Raw genomic sequence first — 17418 nt, 5'->3', positions numbered from 1 at the left:
TGCAGTTAAGGACAATGGAGAAGGGAATACCCACGGCAATCGAATTGCTTCGGGAGGCAGAGATCAAAAATATTTACCAGTAATAGATTCACTTTTTTGGAATTTGCTACTTTAATGCAGGATTGAGTTTATCTTTGAATGACTTGGCATGCTATTGCTGATATAACCTGCCTTCTCCCCATTTACGCACCTTGCTGTTTGATGGTGTTCGAAGTATTTTTGATATCTTGGTTTATCGTCATTTTTTATTAAAAAATGATCCTTTTTTAACGAATTTTTTCATGAAGTCCCTTTTTATTGAAATAAAAAGAATTCATAGAATTTACTGGAACTTGTAACGAGCTTTTTGAAAGAATAAATTTCATTCGCCTTAATTTTGTGCATTAGTAGCAACAACTGATTATCCTGGCTATGGTTATCTGTTTATGTGAATTTTGAAAAGGCAAGTTGTCTGGCATTCAGCAACAAAATATAGCGCATAAAAAATGATTAGTCCACAGTATATTATTGTTGTAACATCAATATTGGTTAAGTAACAACGGCCATATACATTAAATAGCATGCAGTGTATTACTTCACCACGCCAATTTATTGAAAGATGTGCAATATTTCAACATCTCAAAATTCAAGCTGTCTATTTACAAGACCTCAATGTAATTCCATTAATGATTTATGTACACATAAAATTTTTGTGCCCCTTGCATAAGAAGTTATAGTTAAAGAAGTTCCATGCATTAGGGCTTTGGCATACCAGGTGGTAAGGTATTTATATCCAGGAAGATTAACTGCGCATGATATGATGCATTTTTTCAATCTTGTTTTGTTATAATTTTGTAATGCAGCAAGTTTACCCTGACCACTTCGTTCGTCTTGGCGTATATTTTTTGCTTGAACTTCGTATTTCTATTAAAACCCATGAACATTTCATGCTACCAACACAGGATTGGTTGCAACGTAGTTTTATTTTTGTCTGCCGCTAGGTGGTGTAAAGCGGCCGTAAGGAAATCAGACAGTTTTCCTGGTGCCAATAAATACAATTGAAAGAAAACTGAGAAGTTTATAACGGTTTAGGGTGATTTTTTGAATAAATGACGCTTGCTTAAAATGGCGAGGAAATGACGTTATTCTTTGATAATTTAACACCACAACAGGCTGAACTGAAACCGACAAAAACTTGTTTTGGCCAATGCCCGACTAAAACGAGCACGTATTATAAGAATTTTGCCAGTACTGCTGTGACAGTTATTAAATTTGATTTAAAACTGCTTCAGCCTCTTAAATTTATCAGGAACTAACAAAATTGGCGCCTCCTTTGTTTGTCAATGACTCGACAAAATGTAGAAAATTTCTCTTTATAGTTTAGACATAATTACAGTATGGTATAGGTCTATTGGGTTCTTGAATTAAGTTCAGGCAATACTCTAATCAGCTTAAACAGAATGAAACTGTATCCAATATCGTTTTCCTATTGATGTTTACCATATATACTATATAGAATAGACACAGTTTTATTAAATTTGTTTCCTGAATTTCAGATAAAATAAAAAGAATTAAATAATAAATGGAGCAGAAATATTCTGACGTCACAGCTATCATGTACATTTAACCAGGCAAACATCACTATAGTAGTCACTGACTACTGTAAAACAGCTTATACGTTATAGGCATCATACTGACATGACGTTTAACATGCTCACATAGCAGCAGAAGTAAAAAACATTCCCAGGACTACGAACATGGCAAATATTGTATTACATGTTTGTCCTAGTGGCCGATTGCGAACCTGCGTTCATACGAATATAACGACACAAATAAATGCAGTCATTATATCGCCATTCCTTAGTCTGTACCCAGAACTCGGTAAACAATTTGGTCTCAATACATTTGAGTTTCGGCTCTCCTGGATTCGGTATTGCATGAATGAAGCCTATTTCTCTGTAGTTAGGCCGAGTTAATGAGCAGCAGAGTGTCACTAATATGGACGTAGAAATATTAGCCTATACAAACTTTAGTTAGATCGTCTTGGCGAAAAATATGTGGTATGTGGCATAAGTAGCTGAGTAGGCCTACCTTGCGTGCAAATAGGGCGGCTAATCATGAGAAAGGAATATCACAAATAGTCGAAGTTTTTATTCCGCCCTGATATTTTGGTTGATGTTTTTACCCCTGGTTCTTCCTAACCCGACTCTCTTTCCATTAAAGTAAAGAAAATATTGTTTTTAACATTTGTTTAACACGGTTCAGACAACATCTCTTTCCTTTGCTAGGCTACCAGCCATGTTTTAAAATCTGAAAACATGTTTTTCATTTAATTATAAACAGATTAGTAGGTTTTTTGAAAGTTATAAAGAATAGTGAGACGACAAAGAAAAGAAACCATTGCTTTGTTTGATCTTGATAAATGAGGCAGCTTTTAGCTCGTTGCGATCGCAATCTTCCTGCGCGACCTCGGCACTTTCACTTTTACTCTTTTTTTCCGGCTTTTGCTTTCTTCTTTTAGTTGCAAATTTAAACCCAAGCTTTGACCGATGTGTCAGTCAAGGTCTCTACGTCGGAGATTTGTCCATAACCAAACTCTACGCTTGGAAGAGAGAGTAGTGGCCGATAGTTATTTTGGTTAAGCAAAGTAAAGGTAAAACTTTCACTTGAAGAATATTCTTCAGCATTAATAACGAATTCCTGATGATTAACTTTAATCTTAACGCTTCAATATTTTAAGCTGCTTAACAATAATACTAACTTAACCTGATTTTCCAGTGTTGGCGCAAACAAATGTTTGTCTTATGAAATCCGCGTTGTACAGAACACTCACACCCCAGGCCCGCCATAGGGTAAGTGATCATTGATGCCTTTGATCATTGACATATTTTTGAACGCGTTTTTGTTCACATTGTCATTTGTCATTTCGAACCCAGTGCACTGCACAGAGAGTACGTGTCAGTAGTTGAAAATATAAACAAGCTTTGAAGAGAAGATGAGCTAGAGGAAAACACCCGCTGGCGTAAAATGATGATGACGTTCAGTGTTTCGTGTGCTGTTTGTAGCGTGTCTGATGCGCACGTATGGTGACGAATGTTTTGCAAACGTTGTTTATGTTTACATTTAGATGCATCAGTCCAGGAGAGAGTTGACGTTCAAAATCGAAAGGCGACTAATTTTGTTCGTTGACGAATTGTGGTCAAAATCGAATTTAGTCTCGGCATGTTTTCGGGTGAAGCCGTGTGTAAGAAATTCGAAGAAGAAATGTTTGAGCCAGAAAAGTACCAACAGTTTTATTCGCAGACGCTGTAAGCTGTGCTTAAAATGCATTACTTTTGTTCAATATTTAACCGGCTTTTTGCGTTCGTTATGTTTCATGTATCAGTTAGTGATGATAATGATGATATTTCCGTAGTGTATTATGTTAAAGGTTGGTTATGTTTAGAATAATAAGAAAACTGTATTAAAAAACCTTAAAAACCTGAACCCGTTTCTATATCACTAACAGATGAACATATTACAACATCGCCACCAAAATAAGTTTGCAAAGGTTTAAAGACTCCCACCAGAGCAATGAGCACTCGAATCCCTTCTTTATTTAACCAAATGCGATTTTTGGCGATGGTTGTCTTATTCCAACAATAATTTTTATATTTTATTATCGTGTTGAGTTTTGTTTGTTGGATGACATTAATATGGGTGGCCCCCAACACGTTTGTCATATATATAACATAAAAAAGTAAGTCTGAGCCATAAATAAACGCTGACCACATAAATATAGATTGTCTGTCGATCAGCAGAAAGTTAGTGTATATCAAAGTTTACAAACAAATTTTCTTCTTAATACAAACATAAACTTTATTATTCTACAAGTTTACATATGGTAGAACCCCGGTAAACGACTACATCGATAACTCGTCCATCATTCGAATCAAAGCCACTTAAACGTCGTCTGGAATATCTTCTACTTCAATGCAATACATAGCTGGGGTTGTTTCGAACCCTTTAGAAAATCAGTAAATTTAGGCAATGAAGAAAAATGTTACACAGAAACCTTGAAAAGTGCAACTTTTCCTGTGGAGTACAGCGACAGCCCTTTTATTTACGACAACAGTGTAACGAACTCGCTTCAGGGTCAAGCAAATTCTAAGTAAGCCTACATTGCTGCAGTTTTTGCAATGGAGACTGCTTCAACACGTTGCAGCAAGAAAAATTGGTCCCTGGACGCAGGTCATGTTTTTCGCGCATGAATCTTTTCGCTATATACAAAAACAATCTGTCTTCTTCGTATGTTGTTATCAAGTTAAAATCACTATGATCCTCAAACGCGTTAAAATCATTATTATTGTAGGGTAACGCATTTACTGAAAAAATGTATTTAATGAATATACATAAAAAACTAAAAACCAATTTGTCAGATTATCTATTGCAGGCTTGTCCATGGGACATTTTTTTCTGTCCCATCCCATCCCATCCCATAGCAATTCATGCCTGTCCCATCCCATCCCATCCCATGCCATCCCATCAAAATACAATTCAATAAATGTTATTAAATTTATGGAAATTTAAGTCTAATGTCTATTAGAATTGACTACATGTACAAAGAGAGATACAAAACGACAAAATTTATTGACTTTGTTAACTTTAAAGTTCAGAAAAGTTGTCTATCTATGACAATTTATTATCATTGGTACTCATATTCCGAGTCACTGAGCTCATTTAGCAAATTTTCAATGCCATGGGAATTGCAATTCGTGCTGTCCCATCCCATCCCATCCCATGGGACATTTCCCATGGGATTACCGTGGGAATCCCATTCCCATGGACAAGCCTGACTATTAGGTTACTTCGCAGCATATGATTTCATTATTTGAAACAAGCATAAGTTAGTACCAGTTGACTATATAGCTAGGTAACAGCGTTCTTTCGTTTATTTACAATTTTGTTTTTATAGATATTGAAAAACTTCACGAATTTCCATAAATAACTTTACAGTATATATACCTGCACCCAGTAAAGGAATGACTCCTATAGTGTTTTCGCAAGGCCGATTCCACTATCTAACAGCAAATCTTTATCAGTTGTGGTATTCAGTGAAAAAGAAGGGTTATATTCTCAGAAAGATGAACAAAATGTTTTCAATGTCGTTTGTTTGTATCGTCATTTCCGCTACACTTCCGTCAAACGTTTCCGCGTATCTGTTATCCTACTTAGTACCACCATTATGACGTGGATAGGACATGACGGTGGAAGCGGAAAGTGCTCTGGGATTGCTACAAGCCAGAGTCGTTATAGGTCAGCACAGGGTAACGCGCAAATGCAGCCTTATAATGCGCAGATAAAGTATCTTGACGTACTGATAATTTCTTCGTAACGAAAGCGTAGCTTCAGTGACGTCATATTTTGGGAAATAAAGTTTTACGCAAAGAAGCACCTGATAAATTTTCTATCGACGCTGTCTCCAGGTTTATTTGGAAGTCAGTCCGTTGCCATGACGTTAGCAGCCACTTAGCATTTTTGCCTCGTTTCAAATCGATTCAAAATTACAACCACCGATTTTAAACTCATTTACTGTATATAGCTAAATAGCTACTCAGACCGCCAAGTAGGCTATTTAAAATACAAAATGTAACATATTAGAGCTTTGGGTTTGCTGTTGTTTAGCATTAGTCATTGCATAAAAACGATATTTTTATCAATTTTGGTTCCAAGTATTGGCTGAATTTCATGATGAAATCAGCGACCATTTTGACCTATCAAACCATGTTTAGCATCATGACTACACGTTTTTTGTTAATTCATTTTTCTATGAACCCACCAAATTTGCTATGATAAGACTGAAGCTTTCAAAATCTCCACCTTTAAATGCCATAATGTAAACTGATTCAGGACATGTTTGTTCGCACGAGAAACAGGCTGGCTGAAAACACGTCAGCCCATGCTGTCTCTTGCAAACACTGATAACCGGATGTATTCATAGGACCTCCGTCACACCCCCCTCACATTCCTAAACACTTTTTCCAGCGACCACTCACACTGACGTGGGTGGTGCGGAAGCAGGAAAATATTTAGGGAAGTTTTTGTCTTATTCAGGTACAGTATTTAAATTCAAAGCCGAAGATAGATTAAAGCATTTTGTTAGAACTTTTAGTGCAGTTTTAACGAGTCGGCAATTTGAACATTCTTTAAAAGAAAAACTTAATTTTAAAAGTTAAGGCTGTCAGATATAAAACTAAAGCCCGTCAAAGTTATGCCAAATTAAATTTAAGCTTAGATTGAAAAAGATCGTTCTAGAAATGTTTTAACAACGGTTAAGCAAATTCATATTCAAGAATTTTTTTGTTTATATAGGCCTAATTACAATTAGACTATATACTGTATATATAATTAATAAACCATTAAACATTATAGAAATCAAATAATTAACTTATACACATGTTTTGACTGCGATGTAGTTTTGTTATTGTACGACTTTGTTTTCTGTTCTAACGGCTGCGCAACATGGGAAGTTACTGCAGCTGAAAAGTGGTTGATGGGCCTAATACTTATTTCCGTTTCACAGATTTGTTAAGTATCTTAATTTCTAAAATTACAGACAGCTGTTTCGGTAAACATAACGCCCTTATAATGGATTATTCAGATACGGAAATTGACCTTCAGTTACCAGATGGACAATTTTTTATCCCAGGTAAAAAATTTAAGCCAAAATGTTTTCGCATGGAAATTGTTTATACTTGTTAAAATTGTAACAATTTTTATCACCGCGAGATGATGCGCTACGCTAAAGTAAAATAAACTTTACTTGTGTATATACAAGTGCACATCGTGCCCGGTGTATATGTTCAATGCTTTGCTTAATTTGGCCATAAAGCATGTTAAATACGATGCTAAATCTTAATCTGTACAGGAGATTTATTCGGAGCCGAAAAGCCTCCCGTCATGCTTTGGCAAGTCGTTCTTCTAATAATTATCTGTTTCGTGGGGTTGGTGGGCAACTTGCTTGCGATCCTTGTCATTCTAATTCTTAGGGAATACCAAAAATCCGTCACTCACTGGTAAGAAAACTTTTACTTCTTTAGATTTTAATGTGCACGATTACGATGATTGTTAACTCGTTGTGCTAAGTCAATATTTGAAAATGCAAAATCGACTGTCGAAGTCAAGCTTCGAGCAGTGAAACAAATCTCTGCGATGACTATCTTATGTGTACTAATAGTTGGATCTGGCAAACAAATTGGCAAAGACGTGAAACAGATCTGATTTCAATCAGAATTATCTGGCATTATCATGTTTGCAGGTATGTCCTCCAGCTGGCGCTAGCGGACTCTCTATTTTTACTCACGCTTCCATTCAAAGTAAGTGAGGAATTACAAGGAAGTTGGATTTACCCGCAATGGATGTGCAAGGCTAAAGAGACCCTTCTCTTCTTCAATTATTACGCTTCGATTCTCTTTCTAGTTGTGAGTATGATGTCAAACTGATGTTCAGTTGTAGAAAAAAAATCAAAATATTTACGGCCACGATCATATATCGTCATCAAATAGTATTACTATAACGCCTCCATGATAATATACAGTATATATTATACAGAAGTGTAGTTTTAACGGTCTATAACAACGAAGGCGACCGTGAAAATTTTGAAAACATTCCAGATAATGAGCATCGACCGTTACATAGCTGTGTGCCATCCGTTCTCCGAGGGTCTTCAAATACTTCGCAAAAAACAAAGCGCTTACATAATTACCGCTGTGACTTGGGTGGTAGCTATCTTACTCTGCATTCCAGTCATGCTCTACAGCTTCAAGATCGGAGACAAGCCTTATTGCAAATGCTCGTAGGAATTCCATTTTATTTGGCAATTACATTAATGTTTTGGCAAATTTTGACTTTGTATATTAACTTGTAGTAGGCTTGTATTATCATGTTACACGTAAGTTGCCACATACATCCCGCCCTAAGTGTTTTAATTCGATAGTTTGGTAATATCAGATACGAATTCCCGTCAATACCCAAAAGTCACGAAGACATTTGTCTTGAAGAAAAGCTTCAAGGAGACGAATTCGATAGATGCCTTCAATTTTTCAACAACACCAGCAGGATACAATCGGAAGATCCTTACTGCCGGTATGAGGTTACAGGCTAATAAAGCAAAACTAACATTACCATTAATGTTACATAAACGTGAAACAAAGCAAACCCGATTTACAAAACACATGGTTACAGAGATCCCCAAAAAGTCGCAAACGTTTTCCTCTCTCTGTACGAGAGCTTGTACAGCGTCCCAGCGGGGACCGACGACGAGCAAGATCTTTCTGAGGGTTTGGCCGAGCTTGAAAATATTTTTGGAGGCGGGGAGATCGACCTGACCGCTCTCGAAGGTTTCTTCCCGTTGCCGGACGAGCACGCGTTACCTACACAAGCAGCTCCGAGAGGATTCGAGAAAATTACGCCCAATCCTGAACTCTCAATTGAAGCACAATGCCATTATTGGGACAAACCAGTCGGCTGGATAGCCTTCATTGTGTTCAATTTCACAGCCATGTTCTTAGTCCCTTTGCTTGTGAGTGTTATTATTTTACTTCTTATTAATTTATTTCACTTGTGAATAAAAAAATTTGATTATTTTTGTAACTTTACATGAACGTGTATATGTGCAAGTTTCAAATATTTTTCTATAGTTATTTGTATAATTATACGATGTATGTAACTTACAGCGTCCAGTTTAGGATAAAATTTATGCAAATTTGAAGTAAATTACGTTTCAATGCACCAGGCTGCTGGCTTCTTTAAATGCTTATAGATGAAAACTCGGTCTATAAATCAAAACACTTACTCTGAAAAAAGTAAACTCGACAGTTTTTCTTAGGTCCTGTTGGTCTGCTACGGTCTAATATTGCATCGAATTTTCTCGACCAAAATCAAAACATCTCACTACCCAAGCTCATCCACAAGTAACCACTCCTCAAACATCCGCGGCGGTTCCTGCAATGAAAAGAGAAGGAAGGCGAGTTGTAGGTCGGATCGGGATCGAATTCGGATGACCGTCATGTGTGTGACGCTTGTGTCTACCTTCGTCCTTTGCTGGATTCTCTTTCACGCCGTGCACTTGGCCAAGATTAACGGGATTCGCGTGCCTATAGAGCAGGTTATTATTGTTTTCAAAATCATCGTGTTTTATGGTTAATGACCATAGTGATGTAAGGTTGATATGGAAAGATATCTGAAGCTCTAACATAGATTGATGATTTTCTTAGTCTGACATTTGTGTGATTCTTCCCGCCGTTGGATCCGTTCTCGCCTATTTGAATTCCGCGTTGAATCCTTATCTTTACAGCTTCATCGGAACTCAATTCATAAAGAGATGGAAGTAAGTCTTTTTATGCTTTTTGTTTTGCTGCTTTCGGAGACATAATTTCATGTACAAGATGAACAGAAACTTTTGTCATGGTAAAATATATGCATGCAGTATTTATCAAAAAAGTTGTCCAAATGGAAAATTCTTCAAATTTGCTCAATGTTGCGAAATTTCGAAAAATTTTAATTTGTAATTTTTGGTAAAAAACGAAAAAGATTTCCTTCAAAAACAAAGTGTTTCTTCAAGTTTTTTCTCTGAACAGAAGTAAATCTTCACGAGGTGTTCTTGTAAAACTTCACAGCATCAACATTTGTTGCAGCGCATATCTGATTTTTGGGTAAATTTTGTATGACGTAGGCTTTTACTGTAACCATCATTTCAGTAAGACGGAAGCAAAAATACTTCAAAAAAACATGAAAAAAACTTTATAAAAGGAAACAGTGTGCTATTAGTCATTACCGAGAGATAGCGCATCCGTTCTTAGGATTCGCATCCCAGGGATCGTGCTGTTAGTATCCCGTGTCCTTACGTGTAAAATATTCGAATATAATGGCGATTATTCGTATTATACAGTAGTTACAATTTTTCTTTGTTTTTTTTTATTCGACAACAAGGGACAAGGAATGACACTGGCATGACTCATAATTTATTCGGTATGTTTATGGTGTGCGCAGGGGGGACATCTTCGTCATTTACACACGATTTTCAAAAGTTTTCTTGGCCCCAAATCTCGTGACTTCATAAAGTGCTTTGTGAGACATTTTTCTTAGTGAATTTTAATCTTGCATTTTAAATTACAACATATTTCTTCATCTTTAAAGCTTGGCTGTACGGAGAACGATGAGACGCACAAGTTCGTCTTCGGCTGGGAACACGGTCCGCTTCAAGAAGCGAGCCAACAGCTCAAGCAACGCGCCAACAGCTGTCACAAAGTTGAACAGGTCAGTTTAAGTTCAATCTTTAGTAATTCAATTTCTTTCGTTTGAACGGTTTTGTTGTTTATCTCACTGTCCACAGAAACATTATTTAAAAATCCGTCGTTCGTCGCTAAATGTAAACTGAAAAAAACTACCAACTGGTTTGTTTTGAATGGACTTCAAAACTTACAAGAAAACTTATCTTAAACTTACAAGTTATATTTTTCTCACCAATAGGAATCTCTCTGACAACAACTATCTAGCTTCAGAAGCGCAACCGACGCTAGACGCGACCAGAGCCGGATACCATACCGAGGTGGGCGACACGCAGCGTTACTCCACTGTCCACACCATGCTGCCGACTGTGGCTCCGGATCCTGGGCAAGATCTTCCCACTTACGATCAAGTGGTGCATCCGGAAGAAGTAGAGGTCGCTCTCTATCAAGACACTCAGTAAAAATTCTCTTCCCGACATGTAAATTATAAACTCACTGCTGCCTTTTTCAAGCTAACAGTTGCCATTACCTTAATATCTTTGCACATGTAAGGGTGTAACCTTGTTTTTTCTTTTCTTTATGATGATTGCTATAATTCTTATATCCTGAATACATTAATTCAATGTCTATGTACCTTTATTCTGCATTATAATTTGCAAATTTGATGCTGAATTTTAAAACGTATAACATCAAAACCATATTCGAATGAAGTATTCCCATTGCTTGGGCAAACCATTCTAAAGATTGAACTCTTTTAAATCCATGCCACTGCCTTGTCTTTTTGACTTACAAGCCATTTCGCAAAAGTGTTTATGACCGCATAAAACGATAACCATTTTAGTGAAAACGTTTAGTAAGGTGTCAATAATCAGTATATGATGATTTTTTTTGATATTTAACGTTAAATTGCATTTTGCACATAAGTGTTATCTTTTAATGTGTGAATAGCTTTGTGAAGTCTTTGCACTATTGTTGTTGTCAGTCTTTCAATAAAGTTATATGATAAATGTACAAAAAAGCAAGCAATGTACAACCAAACGCAAAATATTTTCTTTTCTTTTGAGTGTTTAAGAATCACGATAAAAAGCAAAATTGAAGCCAAGCAGTTTATGGGCACAGGACCTACGTGGACCCTAGAGCAGTGTGTGGTTCAGAATCCTTTTGTCTGAGCGGATCTTTTTTGGCGCCACCAAAGCATTTGCTGACTCCTTCTCTTTTCAGGTCCATACACTGTTTATCAGATAACGAAAAAGCAAAAACCACAATTAAGTCACAATAAAATTTAAAGGTTTCCACGCGATGTGCGCTTTAAGAAACTACATGCTTCGCAAATTTTTAACTCACCGAGCAAAGGGTTATAAAGTTGGGTACCAAATCTAAAGTAAGAAAATTAGCAAGAATACTTTGATTTTACATGTGGTTTAGTTTGTGTAATTTAATTAAAATAAATTAATTCGAGAATACTTTTAAATTCTTTTTCATTCCAGAATTGAAAGGGACAGCGAAGTCTCATTGAACAAAGTCTTTTTGTGTTATTCTAAGAAATTAAATGAGTTATTTATCGCATATCACAAATTTAATATTATTCTGACATATGTCACGTAGATTGTGACGTAATAAACTAAAGTCACGTAGAATGACCACAACAAGTTGCTTACTAGGAGAAGAATGCAACCTAGTGGAAACCAAACACGCAAAAATCGGCTGGCGCAGCTTGTACGGAACTCACTTCCACGAAACTGTGGAAAATGCTTCATGATCTATGGGTTGAGAAAACCATCTTCGAACATTCTTACCGTCACCAGCTTTGTTTTGAGACCAAACACGAGAAGGAAGCAGGAAAAGGAAGCCAGATACTGTAAACAAAAAAAGGTGTCTTAGGTCATAAGGTCAGTTAAGAACAATATTTTACGTACACACTCAATATTAAGTAATTACGTCAATCTTTTTTCCAAAGTTTTAAAATGCTCTTTTCCAACACTTATCTTCATTTTTGGCTTGGACTCGCTCACACAAGCATTAGGGAATATTTTGAACAATCATGAAAACGGTGCCTAGCTGCCTAGCACCCTTGACCATATCCTCTGTAAGAAAAGCCTACAACGATGTGAAAATAATTTAAAAAATTCTGGCCATTTCATTAAATCCAAAAAGTACTCTATATAGTTAAAGAAAGATTTTAACACACCCTGCCGGTTGTGCCTTCCCAAATCAAAACATGTTTTACAGATCTTCAGCGACCCTTGGCGGTCACAAAAAATTTGCACTTTCAGTAGTTACCAATAAAATTGTAACACTGCAGCGTGCTTTGGAAAGTAAGTTGTCTAATTTGTGTATGTCTGGGGGATACACACTCCTGTACTGGCAATGACATATTTTATTACAACATATTTATATCAATGTTACATGTTTTGATAAACATTGATTAATTTGCTTAACCTTTGTAACATATTTGCCTACAATATGTAACAAACATATTTTAACCCATATTACAGTTACACAGTAGAATCCGCTAAATAAATCCACCTCTGTCCTTAGCGATTTTGGATTTAATAAGCGGTAGATTTATTATCCGTCGCAATAGATATAAGTACACTATACAAAAAGAAGCACACATATTTTAATACACTGTAGTACATTTATTTATCAGCGTGCAATGCAAAAATCTGATGCAGCGTGGATTGTTTGGGCGGAAAGGTCAATCTAAGATGGTCCTCTATTTGTCTCTTCATAGAGTAAAACATATCCATGTCTTTGAATGCAGCTTCGTAAGCCCAGAGGCCAAACTGCGAATGTAGTCCCGCAGCCTATGCATATGGGACAATACTGCATAGTTACGCCACTCTAGTGTAACCCGTTGATACTGTAGTGCAGGGCTACTTAACTGGCGAAACGCGGTCCTAATGCGGACCTTCTCAGTGTTGAATCTGGACCTTATCTGTCTCAGTATTTACGCAAACGAAATCGTTCATCGTTAGTTTTGTTATTCGTGGTTATTCAATTAATCAGCAAGTGTGTAAGTGGTAGCTCAAACTAGTCTTCTAGCGGTTTTTGTTAATAGGTCGTCTGTCGGAGAAGTCGGCGTTTTGCGCCATCTTTTGTTGAGAAAACAATGTTTACACAAGTTTAATACAAAACCATTAAGCCTTAGAATTATAATTTTTTATGTACCGTATTTTAATAAATTTGTATGACTGTAAATTATTTCATGAGAGTTGTAACGGACTAAGCAAATTTTGAACTTTTGTAACTGGACCTTTGCTAAAAATAGTTGAGTAGCCCTGTAGTGTTACACAACACGAGACTGAAAACACAACAAACAGTAATCCCAGTTTGAAAACATTCGAGTCATTGAGATTGACCTACTGTATTGATTGACATACTGTGTTGATTGACATATTATATTGATTGACATATATTAGATTTAGATTACGTTAAATTTTTTCACAAAAATCTTTATGAAACGGATTTATAAAGCGAATTTTGGATTTATTAACCGGCTATTTTTCAAAATTTAAAAAATTTCATTCCAAAGCAAGTTGGATTTAATACGTAGATGGATTTATTAAGCGCATTCTGCTGTACTGATTAAATCTTTAAAGCAACCGTAAGCAGAAAATTTAAAAATGTGTAGTTGGTATGAAATTTTTTTTTACGTCACATAAGTTCATCTTCTTAGCAAGACACTAAATATTTCCAAGATATATCTTTTGATATATCTTGGATATATCCAAGATTTATTAACCGGCTATTTTTCAAAATTTAAAAAATTTCATTCCAAAGCAAGTTGGATTTAATACGTAGATGGATTTATTAAGCGCATTCTGCTGTACTGATTAAATCTTTAAAGCAACCGTAAGCAGAAAATTTAAAAATGTGTAGTTGGTATGAAATTTTTTTTTACGTCACATAAGTTCATCTTCTTAGCAAGACACTAAATATTTCCAAGATATATCTTTTGCATAAAGATCAACAAAAAATATGAAAACGTCTGAATGAATACAACAAAACACTTCAAACAGTTTCTTCTAACATTTTCTCAGTATCTAACTGCAGTCTCAACTTGTTTTCAACAACAACCACATCATGAAAGGTACTACACTGATTTGAAACTGATTCAAGGTTTGAGACGGTGGAACAAAATTTACTTTTTAACTCAGCATCATTCATGCAACTACTTTCACAATTTTCTAAAGAGCTATATACGTGACTTGTATCATTTAGCTGCATTTCAGTGTGACCTAAAGCACTGAATAATTGACTGGAATCAACCCTGGATAAATTTCTAGTTTGTAAACCGTGCCGTACAGCATCAATGTTAATGGTGAGATCACTCATTTTTTCATAGAAATCTTCAGTATGGACAAGCTTCATATCCTCTTCTCCTTTCTCCACGATGTCTTTTAGAGATTCGTTAGATTGCAACACTTCCACCTCCTCTTCATATATCCCAACCTCTTCACGCAATTTGGATAAGAAAAGTCCCATATTCGTTAGATCTCTAACAGCTTCACTGTGTCGTTTTTCGGCAGCATTCTTCACCATTTTATTCATATAAGCCATTCGACAATATTCATAAAATGCAAGATGCAGATCATCCTGGGTTATTTTTACAGGGCAGCTTGGTTGCGTTGCATGTTTAGCAGCAGAACTTGCTGCAGCTGATGCGCTAGGTCTATATATCGCAGACATGTCCGCTTCGAACAAGCTCTTATGATGCGCCGTTGGTGTAGAAGCTTTAGCATCCAAATCTTGTTCTTCTTCCAGCTTATTTGAAACAGGTGTGATGTTAAGACCTAATGCTTGCTGGCTTTGAGGTGGCATTGCACTTCGTTTAGTGGTGTTCGGTTTTGATTTGTAGCGAGACTGAACAACCTTGTAAACGGGTTTGCGCTTACTCTTTGTGGTAGCAGAACAGTTGCGTTTATGATCATCACAGCGTTGTACATTTCTACCAGAAGTTGTTGCACGTGAGAAATTTTGATCTATTGAAGTATCTTGCATCATGGAAAATGTCATGTTAGGTCTATCAGTGTCTTCTTTGCTAGTTTCTGATAAACTGTTTCCAGATATTTGGTTGTCGGTTGTCACTCGAATGGCTGGAGCTTTACGCGACATTATGTACTGATGTACAATAAGGTATAGGGAACAATCAGCAAAACTTGTCGTATAAAACCTATAGATAGATAAAAAATAAAGGTTGGCATGGTATGATAATGTGTATCCTCGGACTGAGGAAAGTCTTTGCACGACTTAAAACACGACGATGATTTGTCATCGCTTAAGCCCCGGTTACCCAGCTAGCCTTTGTGCAAGTTCCGATTGTCAAACATTTTTTATTTTTCTATGGTAGGCCTACTACCCGATTTTAGAACTGTCCACTAGATCCACTGAACAGGAGCAAGTTAATGCCTTGCCCAAGGGCATTAGAATGGTATGGCGCAATTGAGCATTGAACACAGAACCTAAACCGCATTTACTGCGAGGGCAGCGCTTGAACCACTCGGCTACCAAGCCGGCTAACATAACAAGTAAAGCTTTAAATAGATGTTATAGGCTGGACTGGCTTAAACCTAAACTGACTGACTGTGCCACAGTGATTAGGCCTATGCAAATCAGCGGTTGAGAAACCCTGATCTAGGTTATTTGGCATATCGACATACCTTAGTGTGCCATTTAGAACCAAAAATAGGAACAGTCTTAGTGAAAGGGCAGTTTAGTCATACCTTCAAGTAAAAGTACACTTAAACAAGACCTGCAGTGAATATAGTGTATGCTTTTTAGACACATCGCTTTCTCCTGCGGCCTTTTACATTGAATTGACGTATCGTCAAAATATATTCCGTTCAATAACTTCTGTTCCCTTTTAGTCTTATCTTGGTTCCTGGTCGTCCTCATTTTTGAGTCCATATCGATGGCAACCCTGGCTACACATCTAACAAGTTTTTGGTCGACTGATTTGTCTGTAAGTGGTTATTTAATATTTAGTGAAGATTAGGGCCGTTTTTATTTTGACCTAAAAAAAATTTTTTTTGACTTTATTTTTATCAAATTTTGACTTTATTTTGACCTAACGAAATTGCTTATTTGTAGAGGCCACAGTTCTTCCTCCAGTTACCCAAACATAATATTTTGTCGATTTCAGACCCAAACGTAATATTTTGTCGAAAAGTCAAGGTGTTTTATGGATTATAAAAAGTGCGTCGTGTTTTTTGGCGATAGATTTAGGTAGCTTGTGTTATTTTGTCCTTGTGAAAAGGGCACTTTGCCTCGATTTTCTCCGCATGGTAAATTCTAATAAACAGCAAATTAAACAGGGAATGCTTGTTGTTGCTCCAATCCAGCTTGATGGTGTTTACTTTTCCTGTGGCCTTCAACAAAATACTTTTTATCGCACTTCACTATAACCTCGCAAAAATTGCACCTTAAATCACCCCCGGGAGTTGCATTAAATTCATCAGAAAAATCTCGACAAATCTGTCTAACTTTTGCTGAAGACGATTTAGCTTGCTTAGGCATTTTTGTATTACAGAATGTCAGTAGGCTATTCCTAAAATCCAAACTGTTGATCTTCGAAAAGACCACGTTTATGAAGAGGAAGTGTTTTGTAAGAGTTATTTAAATACGTAACAATGAATAAACAATGGATAATTTGCGATAAAAGTTACTGCTGATCCAAGTGGGCATTGTGACTTATTTCCTGCTTTTATGGGTTAATATGGTTTAATTGTGTCGCAGTTCCTGATTTACAATGCTTCCACGAGGATTTTTACAAGAATTACTCTCAAGAAACACAAAAACTTTGTAAAAAGCCATATTTTGACAAATTTTGACTTTATTGAAAATTTTGACTTTATTGTAAATTTTGACTTTATTTTGACCTATAAACTTCTTAGAAACAATCCCTTAGGTGCTGAAAACAACTTTATTCTTTGATTCGTGGTCAGACGAGGTCCTTAAACATTTTTGACTTTATTGACTTTTGCGGGCCCTAGTGAAGATCAATCTTGTCTTGTAAGTTTGCGCCGGAAATTCCCCCAAGAAGGTAGTGGCATAAAAATCTTGCAGTAGAACCAAAAATAAAATTACTGTAGTAGGGAAAAATTCAGTGCTGATAAACTATGTTTAGACACTTTAAAGATTTCTCTATAAATATTAGAAGTAGGCTACC

General features: G+C 36.3%; 2 protein-coding genes across 2 annotated transcripts; one reads left to right on the top strand and one right to left on the bottom strand.

The window, feature by feature from the left end:
* The first annotated feature begins 6522 nt into the window (after window positions 1–6522).
* On the top strand, window positions 6523–11284 carry LOC143458667 (somatostatin receptor type 3-like). The gene is made up of 10 exons (XM_076955514.1): window positions 6523–6667; window positions 6887–7034; window positions 7277–7439; window positions 7632–7813; window positions 7969–8103; window positions 8203–8539; window positions 8846–9124; window positions 9234–9346; window positions 10156–10275; window positions 10489–11284. Exons 1-10 carry the CDS (start codon window positions 6607–6609, stop codon window positions 10706–10708), a joined length of 1758 nt encoding a protein of 585 aa, XP_076811629.1. The 5' UTR covers window positions 6523–6606; the 3' UTR covers window positions 10709–11284.
* Window positions 11285–14124: 2840 nt separating this feature from the next.
* LOC143458666 (uncharacterized) lies at window positions 14125–16196 on the bottom strand. Its single transcript, XM_076955513.1, has 2 exons — window positions 16003–16196; window positions 14125–15423 (listed from the first exon to the last, which is right to left on the bottom strand). The coding sequence occupies exons 1-2, from the start codon at window positions 16155–16157 to the stop codon at window positions 14262–14264; spliced, it is 1317 nt and encodes a 438-aa protein (XP_076811628.1). The 5' UTR covers window positions 16158–16196; the 3' UTR covers window positions 14125–14261.
* Between the last annotated feature and the right edge of the window lie 1222 nt (window positions 16197–17418).

Source organism: Clavelina lepadiformis, chromosome 5 (assembly GCF_947623445.1).
Source record: "Clavelina lepadiformis chromosome 5, kaClaLepa1.1, whole genome shotgun sequence".
In the NCBI taxonomy this organism is placed as follows: domain Eukaryota; kingdom Metazoa; phylum Chordata; class Ascidiacea; order Aplousobranchia; family Clavelinidae; genus Clavelina; species Clavelina lepadiformis.
This window is presented reverse-complemented; position numbering and strand designations above follow the sequence as displayed.

Excerpts from the sequence above, each read along its gene's own strand:
- LOC143458667 (XM_076955514.1), top strand. The coding sequence starts at position 6,607 with ATGGATTATTCAGATACGGAAATTGACCTTCAGTTACCAGATGGACAA. Across the intron at positions 7,440-7,631 it reads CTTCGATTCTCTTTCTAGTT|ATAATGAGCATCGACCGTTA; the intron begins GTGAGTATGATG and ends AAAACATTCCAG. Across the intron at positions 8,540-8,845 it reads TGTTCTTAGTCCCTTTGCTT|GTCCTGTTGGTCTGCTACGG; the intron begins GTGAGTGTTATT and ends AGTTTTTCTTAG.
- LOC143458666 (XM_076955513.1), bottom strand. The coding sequence starts at position 16,157 with ATGGACTCAAAAATGAGGACGACCAGGAACCAAGATAAGACTAAAAGG. Across the intron at positions 15,424-16,002 it reads ATACACTATATTCACTGCAG|GTTTTATACGACAAGTTTTG; the intron begins GTCTTGTTTAAG and ends ATCTATCTATAG.